General features: G+C 38.0%; 1 protein-coding gene across 1 annotated transcript in view; it reads right to left on the bottom strand.

Annotated features, from left to right (window-relative positions):
• Nucleotides 1–18394, bottom strand: part of VPS37A (VPS37A subunit of ESCRT-I) — a 53057-nt gene extending 34663 nt beyond the window's left edge. The window contains exon 1 of the mRNA XM_032844953.1: nucleotides 17956–18394. Within this exon, the coding sequence (XP_032700844.1) occupies nucleotides 17956–18080 (125 nt within the window). The 5' untranslated portion in view covers nucleotides 18081–18394. The remainder of the gene's footprint in view (nucleotides 1–17955) is intronic.
• Between the last annotated feature and the right edge of the window lie 8 nt (nucleotides 18395–18402).

The raw sequence follows: 18402 nt of genomic DNA, 5'->3' as shown, positions 1-18402 counted from the left end.
CAAATATGCATTTTGGACATGCATCTAGGTTGGAGCTGTCTAAATGTGTAGTATCCAAGTTTTAATTCCATTTTTTAGTGTATTTTTATAGCAAACAAATTAAAGTGAATTTGATTAAAGTAATTTTTACTTAAATTATTGGCGAGGAGTGTTTTCATTGTCTCTACAATTAAAATGTTGACATTAAGTTTTGACAAGTTTCCTTCACAAATGAGGTATAATAAATAACTGAAAGCAATACTTGTAATATTAGTGAGGTGAACTATCATTAACAAATTCCAGTATAGGGTTAGTGATGGCAATTGTGGGAGTTCAGGCCATGCTACTGCCAAGTATGGCACTTCAGCATCCTGAATATTTTCAGCAGAAGGAGTCTGAGAAAAGAGAAGCAGGAAGGCTACTCTAACTTCCTTCCTGCTTCATACTTCTTCCCTGAAAGAGAACATAAAAATCCTCATGTGAAATATGCCATCCTCATACCAAGAGGAAAGTAGCATCCTTATCTCAAACACAAAGAGACACCAAAAAGAATCCTAACAACCTTGCTTACCTGCCCCCATACACCCTTGATTATTACAATTACCTCATATTCCTTAACCCATCACATTCTTCCATGCCTGCACACTTTTCATCAAACCTAGCACAAAAAACTCAGGTCTATTTCTTTGGATCTTTGCTTCCTTATTAAGTCATTCATCTCACGTAAAACTTAAATTAAATAAAGCTTGTTTGCTTTTCTCCTATTAATCTGTCAGTTTGCTTAATTAAAACAAGAACCATTCCCTGAATATTCACAATGTGATTTCGGATTTTTTACTATTTTAAATAACTTTTTAAAAAACTTACTCTAAGTGTACCTGGGTAGCTCCATCAGTTAAGCATCTGACTCTTAATTTTGGCTCAGGTCAAGCCCCAGATCAGGCTCTGCACTGAGAGAGGAGCTTCTCTCTCTCCCTCTCCTTCTGCCTGCCACCCTCCCCCAACCCCCACTACCACTCACATGCTTGCTCCCTAAATAAATAAATTCGGGGGGAAGAAAAACAACAAAAAACCTTATCTAAAAATGATTCATTCCCATGGGGTGGGAGGGGAATAAGCAAAGAGGATATAAAAATCACACAGGAAGCCATATACCCAAGATAACCTCTAACACAATAGTATATAACCTAATCTTTCTATATTCACAGCCTTATATAAAACAAAATGCAACTGAACTATCTACACAATCTTATAACTTGCTCTTTTCTGAATCAGTAAATTGTTTTTTACATTGTCTTTTTTAAATGGCTATAAATAATATTTTACTACATTGTTTAAACTATTCTCTATAATTATTGATACTGTTTCCAATTTTTACTTTTATAAATTATGCTTTAACATTCTTTGCAGCCTTATCTTTGAGCTGACAGAGTATTTTGGATGTAAATACACACATAAGTTTTAAAGTAATACTGTAATCACACTGTAAGAGCAAATTTGAATGACCTTCCATTAATACTTTTATGTTCTAGGTTCTCTAAGAGAAGTGAATTACTACATATTGCCTCATTGACTCTGAATAGGTCTGGGATTAAAGAAAGCTGAAACAGATAGCTGTTAGTCAAATGTGTGATTAATTGGCATCTTCATTTATAAACAAATAGACCCCAAGATGCAACAGAAGCACTAGTTACGGTTAAGAGATTCCTTTTGTAGCACAATCACTTATCTTCAACTTCACACTTTGTGTCAACTTAAATTTCATAAGAAAGACTTGGTTCAACTAAATAGCTACCAAATATCCACCATCTTGCAAGGAAACATAAATACAGAAATATGTGTGGTCTTTGAAGGGGCGCACAGCAAGAAGAAACAACCAAATGACTAAAAAGGGTCTATTCAAGATACTGATAGCGTGCATTTCTCAGTGTTGGGTAAATCAAGGAATGTTTATAGGTGAACCTTGCAAATAAAGGACTCAGATGCTTCAATAAAGATGGTAGATTGAGATTAAGCAACTTCCCTTTCCCTCCTGAATCTCTAGGAAATCACAAAAGACGAACCACACGTAACAGTGCTGGAAAGCAAAAAGTAAAACAGACAAATTCTGAGGAATTCCTATATGATAAAAAAGATGGGATTAGATTTAAGGAAAAGGGTGATAATAAGGAAAAAAAAGGAAAGAAAAAAAAAGTAAATACAGGAATTGATGACAAGCTAAAATGTAAGACCAACACGAAGTAGGAGCAGCATGAAGGTCTTCCAAGCCTTTAAAGAAAGTCAGTGCATTTCTCCGGGTAATGAATGGGAAGATGTGCGCAAAAGCAGGTAGGATAGAGCACTCTCCTCTTTTCCCTCCTTGTTCCAACCAATAGGTGGCACTAATATCTGTACCCAAAGTAGCCTCGAAAGTAGCAGGGCTTTAGGAAGCCACTGACTTGCACGGAGCCTCGGTTTCCAGAAGACAACTATCAGCTTGTCTCATATTGGAGCAAATCATTCTTCTTCATTCATCACCAGAGGCAGACTATGATAAACAGAGATAAATATCCACCAACATGTCAACAAGGAATCTCAAACACAGAAATAAACACATCAAAGAGGTGTAAACAAAGCAAAATGAAGCAAGGCAGCCACGAAACTCAAGAAGCCCAAAACACAAGAGTTAATTGAGCAAAAAGAAGACTCCAAATTTGTGTAATATCCTCAGAGAAACAAAATAGCACTCGCATTCCCACACAGATAATGCAATTGATATGAAAATGAAAAAAATAAGACACTGGAAATTTAAAATAAAAAGCTCAAATAAATGGTTTGGTGCTGTTTGGGAAATGTTTCATACTATATATTCTTTTCTTAAAGAATACCGATGCATTTTAGCTTATTAAAGGCTTTGGGAAATTCTAAAGCACGTGATTTTTTGTTTTTTTTTTTCAATCTGTTTGACATGGACCACGTATTTCACAGTACTCTTTGAACAGTGTTGTGTGGAACACAGGACAATGAAACATACGTGCAAAGAGCTACAGGAACACAAATGAAAGCACCTAACTGCTACAAGGGTAGGAGTGGTGGCGTCTTCCAGGAAATAAAATAATATCTGAACTATATTTAGAATTCAAGTAAGAATTAACATGCAGGAAAGAGAATCAGCAAAATGAAGTAGACATTCTAGATAGAAGAAACACCATAGGAAAAATTTCATATATGAAATAATGTTGCATCCCTAAAGTCTCCATATCCTGTGCCATTAAAAACTTCACATCCTCACGGTCCCTTTAAAAAGAAAAACAGAGGGCCAAAATGGAGACACTTGGGCCAAGTGACCACAAAGGAGCTTAATACCTAACTTAACTGCAACCTCCTTAGAACTGTAGTCTTAACCAGTCAGTTAGTTCAGGAATTTTCTGAACAGCATTAAAAGAGGTGATTTGTCACATGGGCCTTCTCCATCCTCTGGCCCCAGATAACACCCCACCTAATTAGAGCCCCCTGACCTTTACCCCTAGGGAAAGGTGCCCTTGGCTGGTAGAATCCTTTCTTTTATTTTGCTAATAACTTCCTTGCTCTACCATTCATCCTAATAAAAATCCTACATTCTGTACAACTACTGGGAGCTCCCACTACTAGCTAGATGGGATGCTGCCCAATTCATGAATCATTTAATGAAGCCAACTACCTCTTCAAAATTTACTCGGGCTTTGATTTTTAACAGATTTGGTGGCAGCAAAAGGATCTGAAGTGAACATCTAAAGACCTTTGGGGATGAAGGGAAACACAGGCCTGGCACTCTGTGAACCCTTCCGAGTTCACCATCTTGCCATTCATTTCCAAGGACCTTTGGTGAGCAACTCTGGGTTTGAGCTCCACTTTCTTTGCATTTGAGTTTGGGTCTAACTGGTTTTCCAGTCCAGGGTTAAGGAATCAGTCTACACGGTCAGGGTTAAGGAATCAGCAGCCTAGACGAGGCTCTAACAGAGCTGCAGTCCTTAGCCCTTGGTTCAGTCTACAGTTCTACACTGGAATCCCTTCTCCAGTTACAGTCTGCAGTTCCTGTTGACTGGCATTTGCTGGTTTAGTTATTTCCCCAGTTCCAGTCTACAGCCTCCATCTACTAGAGTCTGCTGCTCAGCCTACATTGTTGCTGGTGGCCACTGGCTGGAGTTGGATTGGGTCTGACTTAAGAACCAGACTGGGTGTGGGAATAGACTGGGTCTGGTCTGAGCTGGACTGAGTCCAGTATGAGATTTGTGGTATTGTTTGTTTGTTTGTTTGTTTTTTATTTGACAGAGATCACAAGTAGGCAGAGAGGCGGGTAGGCATAGAGAGAGAAGGGGAAGCAGGCTCCCTGCTGAGCAGAGAGCCCAATACAGGGGCGATCCCAGGACCCTGAGATCATGACCTGAGCTGAAGGCAGAGGCTTAACCAACTGAGCCATCCAGGGGCCCTAACTTGTGGTATTGTAAAGACTAATTGATAATGGGAGTCTCAGAAGCCAGAAATAAGGCTGCAAACACTGGTAGATATGGGTCAAGCATTTAAATTCAAAGGCTATTAGAGCACTCGCCATCTCTGGAAGACCTCTGGGATAAAATAAGCTGGTCACATTAATGGGTTAGACTGACACTAGGTCACCTACCAGCCTCAAGACAATTTCTGTGCAATGAGGTACACTGCAAAACACCTCACAATTCCCAACATCATTCCATGTCCCCCTTAGGTATTAGCTTGATTCTGAGAAACCCAGAGGCCTAGTTAAAAAAAAAAAAAAAAATGGGGGAGGGGGGATCCTCCATATCCAGAGTTGAAGAGGCCAACTTCTGGCATACCTGCTTACTTTATGTCTAAAACTGTAGTCCCAGAAGTCGTGAATTTTTAGTTAAATCACAAGATCTTACTAAAATCAACCTAGGATTACAATGGCTATTATGATCAATGCTCCAATTAGAGAAATGATTTAAGAAGTACACTTGAAAGCAAAGGTTCTTAAACAGAATGGGATACCTATTTTATTTGGTATGCAGAAGCCTCCAAAAGGTTTCAAAATTCCAAAGTTTCATTGATTCACTGCAAAAGGACAATGAAAAAGAAAGGTACCTAGAACAGAAGACTCAGACTAACATATAAGACTGCATTAATTCCTTCTGCTCTCTTCTTTTATTTGAGTGCTCTTTCTAGTAATCCTCTATCTGAATCGTCTTTTGATTCTGAAAAAATTATTAGTTACCATTGAGATAAAGACCACCACAGGCTACAGGCAATCCCCTATAGGTATCTTTCACTCCTCAGTTAAAGGCCAAACTAACAGCTATAGTTAAATGATTTTTTAAACCCACAGAGTATTCTCAAAAGGTCTTGTAAATAAATTACCTCCTGAGCCCAATAGAGAGGGAAAAAAATTAAGATATTCCCTTCCTTTCCAAACCAGAACTATTGATTATTAATCCTCTGTCTCTCCAGTACAGCTACTCCCTTCTTGATTGTCTTGTTTTATGTCCTAAGAATTTGGCTTAGCTTTCAGCCTGCCTGCACAGGCAGGTTGTGTTTGGCTAAATTTGTTGAGTGACTCTAGATCTGGTAAAGATCTTATCTTTTGCACCCTCTCTGAGGATGCTGCTAGGGTCTCTGAGATTGTTTAAAACCTCCAGAAATACTTACTGGATGTCCTAGCTAAATCCTGACGAGATACTTGAGAGGACTTATTAATTCTGTAATCAGAAATGTGGCTAAATTCGGGGCGCCTGGGTGGTTCAGTTGTTAAGTATCTGCCTTCAGCTCAGGTCATGTTCCCAGGGTCCTGGGGTCAAGCCCCACACTGGGGTCACTGCTAAGCGGGGAGTCTGCTTCTCCCTCTCCCTCTTTCCTCCTCTCCCCTCACTGCTGCTCACTCTTCTCTCTCTCATACTGTCTCTCTCTCAAATAAATGAAATCTTAAAAAGAAAGGAAGGAAGGAAGGAAAGGAAAGAAGGAAGGAAGCAATATGGCCAAATTAGAAGCTGATATTCAGAGCCTGAAAATAATTTTTTTTTCTGTTTTTGAGACTTCTCCCCTAAGCTAAATGTACCCAGATGGGCGAAAACACATAGGTGAATGGGTGTGCATGTCCTTTGATACCATTTAGGTGGCAACTTAATTCTTTGAGGAATTAAAAACAGCTACACCTGTTTTGTAAATATGTTATCACCTTAAATATGTCAGAATGGAGAAAATCAAAAAGACAAGAAATAATGAATACTGGTGAGGATAGGGGGAAAAAGGAACCCTCATGCACTATTAGTGGGAATGTAAACTGGTAGAATCACTGTGGAAAACAGTGTGGAAGTGAAAAAAGTAAAAATAGGAATCCTATTTGATCCAGTAATTCCAAGACTAGGTATTTCTCCAAAGAAAACAAAAAACTAATTTGAAAAGATACATGCACCTCATTTAGAGTAGCCAAGCTATGGAAGAAACCTAACTGTCCATCATTAGATGGATGGATAAGAAAGATATGGTACCATATGCAATGGAATATTACCCACCCATAAAAAGTATTAGTTCTTGCCATTTGAGACAACATGGATGGACCAAGAAGGTTTTATGATAAATGAAGTATATCAAATTGAAAAAAATACCATATGATTTCACTCATATGTAAATCTAAAAAAACAAATGAATAAAGATACAAAAAACAGAACCAGCTACCAGATGGAAGGAGGGTAGGGGTATGCATAAAATGCATGAAGGGGAGTGGGAGATTCAGGCTTCCAGTTACAGAATGACTAAGTCATGGGAATAAAAGGCACAGCATAGGAAATACTGTCAATGATACTGTAATAAGTGTTATATGGCAAGAAATTAAGTGTTATATGGCAAGAAATGGTAGCTTCGCTTGTAATGAGCATAAGGTATAGAGAAGCTGAATCATGTTGTAGACTTGAAACTAATAAAACACTGTGTGTCAACGACACTAAAAAATTTTTTTTTGAAGTATAAGAGTTCAAACTTTCATATTACATTAAAACTTAGCCTTAAAATTAAAAAATAATATGGAAAAACTTAGATGCAGTTTCTTTTGTAACTAGTGAGTTTTATGTTTTCATACCTAATTCATGGCAGCAATCTAAAGCTATAAGCTAGGAGATCTCTCTCTGCATCTACATGTTTACGTGTGCCTCTTTCTATATACAGTAAATGTATGGTATGTTCTACCACCAGATGGTATTCTTAAAATTAATTTGTAAATTTAGTTGGCTTAAAGATCTATTAAATTGGCTTAAGGAAAATTAGCTGCTTATACAAATTAAATTCTCAGAAATATAACAAAAACACCCACATGTTTTTCAAGTACTGGGATAATCTTCTAGTAAATTAAAGCTAGTTTAAATTCATTGGTTTAATTAAAGCAGGCTTATCTCTAGAGTTATCAACATTGAATATAATGGAGATAAATTTCACTCTACCAGAATTTGTAACTTTAATTACATCCGTTATAATTTGTCAGCAAAAAATACCTTAGAATCATGGCTGATTTTGTCTAATGTCTCATAAAGTTTTGTAAGTAATCTAAACATGATTGTTGGGGAAAATGATTTAGATGTAAGTGGGATATACAAATTGACAGATAAGCTTTTTAGCAATTATACTTTATGGTATATGGGTGCTTAAAAAAGTTTCCAAATCTCTTTTGCTTGAAAATTTAGGAGTCTTGCTAAATTAAATTAAATGATGGAAATGTGGGCGCCTGGGTAGCTCAGTGCCTTCAGCTCAGGCCATGATCCCACAGCCTCACATCATGTTCTTGGCTTGGCGGGGAGCCTACTTCTTCCTCTGACCGTCCCCCCCACCTTGTGCTCTCTCATACTCTCTCAAATAATTACAGTAATATAAAAAATAAAATATTTAAATGATGGAAATGTATTGAATAGATTATTTCCAAGTAAGGTAAAATACTGTTATTGAACATAGGCTTAATTTACTTTTGGTTTATTACAAAGAAACTAAAAGATATTTAGGTTTGTTAATTCCACACCGGAAAACTGAAAAAAGCATATATTTCTAGAAATTTTGAAATGTATTCATAATTTCTCAATCTAAAATGTGCTGGTAAGCATTTTTCATTCATCATTTCGTCATCTCATTTACTACTTCTTAGTTTTCACTAGAAATGAAGATTTCTAAGGGCTAAGAATTCTAATGAATGTTATTACAACTCCTACAAACAAAGGAAACATCTTTGTATATGAAGAAAGTAAAATGTTTGTTTTTGGTATGAGAAGGAATAAGGAATGGAGATGCATTTTCTCACTGAAGGAAAAAATGGTAACTTTGTCCTAAAGTGAGGCTGCAATTGTTTAAAGAAAAAAAAGAAGAAAAAAAAAAAAAGAAAAAGAAGAGGACAAAATCTGAACATGAAAAACAAAAATGAACTTTTAAAGTTTGTGAAAAAGGTATCTTTGGAAAGGTCAGGACTAAGATTAAAATGAGTAAGTTTTAATACCAAAAACAAGTTGGTACAAAAGTAGAATTTTATTTTCTCTGTTAAAATGTCAAAGGCTCTTTTGGGGACTTTGGATCTGCTTTTGATAAAAGATTGCTAAAGTATCTTTACCTTTTAAATACTAAGTTTCATAATGATCTGTGATCTTATTTAAGCAAACTTTAAATACTTTATTTATTTATTTTTTGTATTTTTGACAAAGTTCCCAAAACCAAATTCTAAATGAAGTCTTTTTGACCGGTAAGAAATTTTGGAGTGGTTCCAAAAGTGTCCCTGGAACATTCCAAAAAACCCTGTTAAACTAATTAGACTTATCTGATGTATTAAATTACATGGGAAGCATCATCAAGTAAGAAGTAATACTATCTCTTCTTCATTTTGTATTTGTAAGATTGTGGCATATGTGCATAAAGTTCATTTCATTTCTACAAAAACTGGTCCCTCATTGTCAGATTTCTCCATCCTAATGTCCTTGTAACAAAAATCTGCTCTTGAATAAGAGAAATTAAGATGGGTCAGCAATGGCTGTAAGACAAATGAACAGTTGGGGCTATGGGAAACCAAAGACGGCTGATTTGTAATTTTCAGCTTCCAGACAAATCCCATTTTTCGGTTTTTGCATTCCTTCACCTACCATAGTGCACTTAAGATGACTAAAATTATGAACTAACACTGATGGCGAGATTTCTACCTGTCAGGACCATAATCCTGGAAAAATAATTTTTGTACCAAGAGGCCTCGGATCTCCTCTCCCTGGACCCTTCGAACACCTGCCGCTGGGCTGCATTCAACTGCCTCTTAGTGTGGGTTATCAATACGTTCTTGTTACTGAGTTTTCCGAATGGGCTGAAGCCTTCCCCTGTTGCAAAGCTAATGTCCTCCCAGTAGCAAAGAAAAAGACAATGTTTCCCGGTTAGGGTATACCTTCCACAATATCCAGTCAGTGATCAAGGCACCCACTTCTCTGGAAATATTATACAAGCCTTCATGAAAAGTCTGCAAACTTCTTGGAATTATCACAATCTCTATCACCCTCAACCAGACAAGGTCAAGAAAACGAATGAAATCCTTAAAATTTCCAAACTTGAAACTACTGGGCCTCCCTAACCTAACATATTGCCTTTGATACTGTGGACTAATCAGAGTACCCCATTTGGAAAACAAACTGAACAAACTTAATCCACATAAGATAGTCACTGGCAGACCAATATCTATTGGCTGATCCTGTGTCTCCTGCTAATATGACCAAAAACTACAAGTGTCTAATGTCTCATGCTCAAGCCCATCATCAACAGGGTAGAAAATCCTTTCCAGATCCCAATTCACTGGTTATAGTCTAGGGCCTGCTGACTGAGTATTCTGAAGACAGTATCAGAGGAAGACAGCACTTAAGTCTTGTTGGAAGGATCCTTACGAAGCGCTCCCGACCACTGCTACAAACTAGAAGATGCTGGAGACCTCTGGATCAAATTGCCAAGGAAGTAGCTGACCCTGAGGTAGACTACTTCTAAAATTACAACACAACAAATCAAGGCTTCATACTTTAACTAAACATGAAACCATGAAACCCTTCTCCTTTTTGTACCTTTACTCTGGCATTTGCCTGCAAAGATAACACCCTTATCTGTATCTCCCTGGCCACGGCTAAGCGGGTCATCTCTGGAATTTAGAGCAAACTTTTATCGTAGGCTAGGAAAAAAACCTAACCGTGCTCCTAACTTTTCACAAGCAAAATAAGACATTTCAATGGCCGACTCTCCTGAGTTTACACTGTTGAGTTAGAAAGGACCTACCAGGAGGCTTTCATGATTCAGCGTTCACTCCTTTTGGCAGGTCCCTACCACCCTGGCTGGGGATACATATAAATGAGATTATGGTCAGGAACTTCTTAATTCCTGAAATTATAGACTCCACTGTTAAAGCAATAGCTTCCCAGTAGAAACCCTTACGTTCTCTGGCCAAAGTTCCCCGCCCCACCCCCAAAGTTCTTGACAATAGGATAGCCCATGATTCTCTTTTAGCTGAGTAAGGTTATCGGCTATGAACAACATCACCTGCTGTCTGCTTGTGGATTAATACTTCTGGGGTAGTTGAAAATCAATTATATAAAATCACCGAGCAAACCACTTGCCTTGAGTGACTCCTACAACAAGGTCTCTTTGACTGGTTTGGGTCTTAGGGACAATAGCTCCAAAGTGCACTCCAAAAACTGGGAATTACCCTGTTTACAGTTATCATAAAAATCTCCCTGGTGCACCGTATCCTTTCAAAAGCTTTAAATGTGTATTTGCAGCTGCTAACTACCAAGTGGATGATCTCCAAGACCAGAACCTTAGAGTCAAAGTGACGAGAATAACCCACTCCTGTGACCTGTGAACACTGTAGGCAGATATGGCTAAAAGTCCCCACCAAAAGAAAGAAGAGGCACAGCTTTGGGGATACAACAAAAGTCATTTTAGGTTCCCAGCTATTTTTATGGCCTATGCCCCACCAACTGGCTCTACGTGACCAAGAGCACTTCTTGCAGAAGCCACAGGAATTGCAAAGGAATGTAAAAACCTCAGGAGTTTGCATCATTCTCTATCAGGCCAGGAAACAGTCTAGCCATATCAGTGACAATAAATCAATGGTAAAACTTCAGCACTGGTTCAAAAGTGAAAGCTGACCTAAGGTACATTCTTAAGTCGTTTTGTTTTGTTTTAATTCCACACCGCCCCCCCTCCACCTTGAGCATTCAACAACGCGCTAACTGGAGCCAGAGAATTCCTGATGCTGACCCTTGCTGGCTCTCTTAACGTCAATCAACTAGGACTTGGACTCTTTCAACTTACGATGACTTTTGCCCTAATTCTGTACTGAACCCCCCCTTTGAAAAATCCCTCCACCAATATGTCTGCACTCTTAGCTTAAAACTTCCCTAATTTTGTTGTTCGAAGAGACAATGCTTTGGGAAATATTCCCAGTATTTTCCTTACCTGTTGCAAGTAAAATTTCTCCTTTTCCACTCTTTGACATGGTTGTACTTTTGCTGACGCCCACCAAGAGGTGGACCCAGTTTTGGGTTACAATATCAAGGTGTTAAGCAATAAAGTCATGACCTATGGATGTCATAAGAAGAAGCAACAAAAACTTGGGAGAACTTCAGAGCCATAGCTGAGAGCAGTGCTAAAGCCTTAAATTCTGACTACATCCCTTAGTTAAGCTAAAAGTCTGATCAAAAGGGGAGAAATTATTAAAAAGAAAACCAAAGACTCAAAAAGGAGTTTCTTATGCCAAGTCACCTTGCCTCCAGAAAATTCCTGATCAGCACTAATGAAGTAATCTGTCATATGGACCCTCCCTCTCTCATCCCCAAAGGAAGATAAGTAATCCAATAAAACTCCTTGCCCTCACCCCCAAGGGAAAGTGACTTCACCTGGAACAGTTCTTTACTTTTGCTAATAACTTCCCTGCCCCACTCTCTTTACTACAAAAACCTTCCCTTTGGAACAACTCCTTGGAGCTCCCCTCTACTTGCTAGATGTGATGCTGTCCAATTCATGAATCATTAAGTAAAGCCATCTATATCTTCAAAGTTAACTCAATTGAATTTTGTTTTTTAACAGTCTGTTGACTGCTTCCATTAGTCACATCACCATCTTCTGTGAAAACCAGGCATTAAGCTAAGGAGGCTGGGCTTTTCTGAGCAAGAATTAAGAAACTACTGAAAGGAGTACACGAGTCATATTTGAATTTTAGAAAGACTATCCTGATGGCCATGTGGGAAAAAAAATCAAGACTGAAGGCAGAGAAAATAGTTAGAACCCAGTGGTAGTAGGGATAGACTGAGTGGAAACAGGATGACCAGGTTTTTGGCTTAGGTAACAGACAGTATAGGGCTTGGAAGGAGTTGAGGGGCATGAGCGGAAGAGTAGATGTGGCTGGATTAAACTAGCAATGGAGAAATGACTGCTTGTATGGTTAATTCTTTTAAGCAAGTATGGACTGACACTACTAAGGGGAAAATTAACTAAAGAGAGTACTTGAGTTGTTATGATCTATACAGGTAAGATTTTCTTAAATGGTAATATGATTATCTCATATACTGTGCAACTGTAATATTTAATCATGGGTTATAAATGGACTTTATGATTTAATGTATCAAATTACGATCCACTTAATTATGGGACTGTTTGACATACTAATTTTAAAGTTCACTCTAAGAGCGCAATGTCCCTTTATAGAGTCACAGTGTTGATATTTTGTAGATTTCTACAGCTTCAATAGACATAGCAACTTCTTGTAGGATTTTTTATTGTAACAAGTTAAGGTGATTTCCTTCCACAGAGAAGTTTTAATCTCAAATACCTACAAAAGATAACATACGTTGCTGTAGCACAAAAGGGAGTTACTGTAGCACAAAAGGTAGTAATTGCAAACCAGGAAAATGGAGAAAGGATTTCTGCCAGTAAATGAGGCAGCTACTTTTCAGCTCAAAGCAAATGTTGCTATGTGGAAGAACTGTTGTCAGATCTTCCAGATCTTTGTATTTTAAAAGAAAAGTTGGAGGGGGCAGGGGTTCTACAGGAAATCTCTAAATGTGCTACCTAATTTTGTGTGAACCTAAAACTGCCCTAAATAAAGTCTTGTTCTTTTTGAAAGTTGGAAATTTGGATATTTTAATGAAAAATCACAAAATTATAAATGTCAGCTATGGATCCATATTTTTAAAAATAGGTAATATTGAACAGGTTAAAACACACACATATCTTCTCATTACAAATCTATTGTGTTACTAAGTATGTGTATGAGTCCTTTGAGCCAACAATAAAATCTACAGATAAAAACTTAATGGAATTTAGGCTTACTCAGAAACCCATGAGTTTAGAGGAGAAAGTTTTATTAACTGTGAACAAGGGGTTAAACTTAATAGCTATACGGAAGACAACTACACAGTAGCAGACTCTCCGAGGAAGTTATAAGCCTAAAGGATTGGGCAATCAGAATGAATAATGGTATCCGAGGAAAAGAAAATTCCAAAACAATTCTTAAAAGACTATGCAGATTGGCACCATTATTTTTGAGAAACAAAAATAACTATTTACCAAGTACCTGCTAGTTTCTTTACATGTGTTATATCTAAAATCCTTCACAACAGGTACATTTCATGTGAGAAAGCTATCTGAAATGGACTTGCTTATTGAATGACAAGTCCGAAGTATTCCTGCCACAGGCAAATGAGCTGTAAGTGAGCTTGTGAGGGATTCACAAACAATAAGCTGAGAAGAAGCATGTAGGATAAGAGGCAAAGGTTCCATGCCTATTGATTCTATGCAGTGGAAAGAAGGAATATAATTTGTCATATGCTTAATATGTGCCAGGTACTCTAATAAATGTTCATAAATATCACATAAATATTAACAGTCTTTCATGATAGGAAACATAATTCCTGATTTTACAAATGGGAACTGGAGGCTCAGAGAAGTTGAGTAACTTGCCAAAAGGTCACATTGCTATTATGTGTTAGAGCCAAATGGGAATCCAGGTCAGTTTGATTACAAAGCTTTCATTCACCTAAGTCATGCTGCTTTTCCTAGTGGCATAATTTTTGTTTACTTCCATTTATGTTGCTCAAATTCATTTTGTTTCTTATCTGTGTTCACATCCAGGAATCTGAGGAAGCAATACAGACTTTCAGAGTTGGGCAGGGCAATAAGAGATCAAATAATTAATCCTTTACTTCAAGGGTCCTAAGGCCTATTAAGGTTATGTGAGCATCCAAGGTTGCCCTGCAAGTTAATGGTACATCAGTGTCTCCTCATTTCTGGTTCAGAGCCTCTTTCATTAAGACTATTCATGGAGACTATTCATCGTAATAGAGTGAAAGAGAACAATTAGTTCTGACAAACATAACTCCCAAAGTAGATTTCCTTATTAAATATAAAATAAAAATAGCACCAGAATTACCATGTAATTATTGAAATGAATGTAGAAGTCCTTTACTTGAGAGAGCTGATACCCCTAAGTAAAAGGTAATAAAGATTACTATTGGTATGACTGAGTTTACATAGTTAATTACCATTCCCAGCACAGCTCCAGGTTACTGTTTTAGAGCTAAGGAAATAAAAGAAGTTAATTAACTTAAATATTGTTAAAAAGAGAAGCCAAGACAGTTAAAATGGTTAACTGTTAAGACCATCGGTTTTTAGCATTTTTTGATTATACTACAATGTAGGGAAATAATTAACAGCTTCACTTCTGAAGAATCTTTAAATATTGGGATTAGTGATTATCACTTGGGATATTTTCAATTGCAAGTAACTGAAAACCCAGGTTCAAAGTGGCTTAAACAGTGAGGGGTTACCAAACTTAAAGAGGACTAAGTCCAGAGGCATCAAAGATTCCAAAGCTGGTTAATTTGGTATCACAATATTGTCATGGACATTCCCTCTTTCTACTCTACCACATTCAGTAGTCAGCCTATTTTTCATGATCCAAGCAGTTCCAGATGTCCCATGTAACCATAGCCAAAACATAAGAATTTCCTTTCAAAACACCTCTATTACTCAGAAAATGAGTTTTGAGCAGCTCCCCAGCAGACTTCTCCTTCAAATTTCACCAAACAAGCTTGGGTTAAGAATCCTGCTTTCACAGTAACTGGAGTGAATGACTGGTGTAAATCACTATTTAAGCACAGCCTCCCTTAAGTATATGATCCTGCATACTGGGAACCCGGATAAAAACTAGTGTTCTTTCAAGTCAGGGAAAATGGATTTGGGTGGGAAACCAAATGTCCTTCAGAATGAACTTCTTTAGAAGAAGAATCAACAGAACTAATTCTACGCCTGCCCACAAAGACAGGAATGTTAGTGGTAAACTGAATACTGTGACGACTGTTATTCAGAAGGTGGAATATATCACTTGAGCCTAGTCTACATAACTTTCAGTTTCCATTTTCATAGTAGACAAACATGTTATTATGCTTTGGTTAAAACTTTTATTTGTCACCTATGACAGTTTCCTATTTGCCCTGCCTTACCAGTAAGATTAACGTGAGGAAATACACAGAAAATTCAACTAGTCTTGAGGAGAGGCCTGCTAAAGATGATGTAAGGATTTCTTAAGGTAACTAGAAAAGGAGTTTACATTTACATTCATTTGAGGAAAGGAATCAAACAGACTATTTCCTACAATGGAATTTTTCGAATTACAAGGAGTTAAAAAAGAAGATAAGCGTTGGAAGGTATCAGAGAGAATGGAGTTACTGAGGATGGCAGAAGTTGAATCCTTTCCTTCCTAGGAAAGAGCTGCTGACCTTACATCTGAAGAAGGGACAGAATATAAAACATTAGAGGAGTGGGCCTCATGCAACAAGATAATGATATCCATAATTTAGGAAGTTTTTGTATTATTCATTAAAATATCATCTGACACTTTCTTTCAACTTTTGCAGAATGCACCTTCAAAATCACCAATCACAATGTCTTACTGCACAACAATCTTTTTAAGTGTAAGTTATGGTATTGAAATTTGGCTATCCAAGCAACATATTGTCATATACTGCATACACAGATCATTTTTACAAACTAGCTTTAAAATGTATGCTATGAGTTGAATTGGTAGATTTAACACGAATAGTTGAATGACACCTTTTTTCCAGCATGGTACCATTCTGTGAAAACTGAAAGTACACGACCTAATTGTCTCCAAAATAATCCAAGCATAGTTTATAAATGTGAAATATGTCAATAAAATAGAACTACAAGTCTTTTTATAAAAGAACTTAAAAGCTTAAGCCCATTCCAGAACTTCTTAGATTAGCAATTCTTATTTTAGAATGTCACCTTATTAGGGAGGCCAAAAAAACACAAGAAATTTCAGAGCAGTGACTTCCCTTATTTACTAATCTTAGCAGCAAGAGGCTTTAAACAATTTTAAAAGTCCAATCCAATCTCAAAGAATGAAAATTTACCAGCAGTGAGAATATTTAACAGAATATACTACAGGCCTAAAGGCAATTAATTCCAAAGGTGTAGTTCTAAAGAGTATTTTGGTTATACTAGTACTAGTACAATAATAAAAACAATCTTCTAACCTGATATTTTCTAAGGAGACAAACTTTTGTCATGCTTGTTCAAAATGAATCAACTTATTTTATAAGCATATCTTAATATAAGCTACTGTAAGAGTAGCTCTTACAGGTTAGGACACTAGAATAAGACTGACTTGAATAAAAGAAGAAAAGAGTTAAGCCTGATTTGTAGAACTCTGTGAACTTAATTTTCCAGAAAGAAAGCCATCTTTAAAACAAAGAGCATGCCAATCTTCTGCTGAATACTTCCAAAGTTCTGAACAAGCAGAATTGAGACAAAGAATCAAGAAACATCTGAAGTTCAATAAGCAATAGCCCTTGTTTTAGCCATACTAACTTTGTAGTCAATTTTTCTTCTAACAACACATTTAATTTAAAACTATTCTACACTGTAACTTTTTTCCTTGGGAAATTTTCTTGGAAAAAACTATTGAAAGTAACAGATAAAATGGCCCCTAATAGTTCATTCAACAGGAATTAATTTTACTGTCTCATAATACATGTTTCTTTAAATTCAAGAAAAGTCTATTTAAAAAAGAGTGCTGACTGATGTTGGCATCTTTACAAAGACGTGCTGTGACACTGTTAAATAAATAAACTTGCATAACTCCATAAAAGGAGGCAGTTCTAATTTTTGTAAACCATGAGAGGTCACAAAGATTTACAATATAAAAGGCTGAAGTTTACAGTAAAAACAGCTGAAATAATTTGAATTGCAACATATTTCAGACCATGACGAAAAGGAACAACTCACAAGAAAACAACAGATTAACATGAATATAATGCAATTCCTGGATTTGGGAATAAGAATAATAAAGTGAGAGATGTAGAGACTACTAGCATGCCAGATTGGGACGAGGCTGTTGGAACCGGGTAAATCTTAAAGCCTTAAGAAGATTATGTCATTCCCAACCAAAAAGAATTCGCTGATTAAGACCTTTGGCTTCTCTTTCCTTTTATGTTGCAACACCTTTCCTTCACCGCCCCCCCAAAATTTTACACTCTGTGAAACCTGGAGATTACTCTTTACAATTCTTTTTAGCCAAGTACAGTACTTTAACAATTCTGTTAATGTGGCAACCAGGTGGGCAAAGGGAAAGGCTAGTGAAGAAGCAGTGTAAAAAAGGGATACTGGATACAGACCAGAAGACTGATTACAGCCAAAACTGATGCGTCAGGAGGGATGAGCGAGTCGGAATTGGAAGATCTGAACCGTGGTGAGGCAAGGAGGAGGGAGAAAAGGTGCGGAGGAAAATCCTTTACATGGGTCAGGGACAGACGAGCAAGCGTGTGACCCAAGACGAAGGGAGGTATGTCAAAAGGAGGCAGCTGTGGGGCAGTAGCTCTGAGGGGCGATGTGTAGCAATGAGGAGCCCACCCTCCCGCCCTACTTTTTCCTCCGGTCGGAAAGGCAGCGACCAGTCACCTGGAGTGTGAATTCCGGAGGGACTCTATGAGGCGCTGCTTCTGCTGTTGGAGGCTGGTGAGGCCACCGGGGGACCCAGCTGCGGAGGAGGAGGCGCTCTTGGTCAGGGGAAAGAGCCAGCTCATCCTCCACGGGTCCCCGGGCCCGAGGCTCTAGAAGGCTCTGGCCTGCTTCTCCCAGCTGCCCAACCCGGCGGTTCCCCAGCGACAGGAGGAGCAGTCCGAGACTCCCGCGTCCTAAGTGCTGGGGGGCCGCGTCTTCTCTAAGCAAGCCCGGTTGAGGGGTCCTTAGGTTCTGGGCGAAACACTATGACTGTGGGCAGCTAAAGAGGAAAGTAGCCGGCCGGGACGCGGAGCTCTACCTTCGCGGTCCCAACGCCCAAACCAGTCAGTGCGGCAGCCTGACCCCAAGCGCTCCACCACCCCTGTTTCCGTCACCTGCGTGCCC

Source organism: Lontra canadensis, unplaced genomic scaffold, assembly GCF_010015895.1.
Source record: "Lontra canadensis isolate GAN:19392208 unplaced genomic scaffold, GSC_riverotter_1.0 scaffold159, whole genome shotgun sequence".
NCBI lineage: Eukaryota > Metazoa > Chordata > Mammalia > Carnivora > Mustelidae > Lontra > Lontra canadensis.
This window is presented reverse-complemented; position numbering and strand designations above follow the sequence as displayed.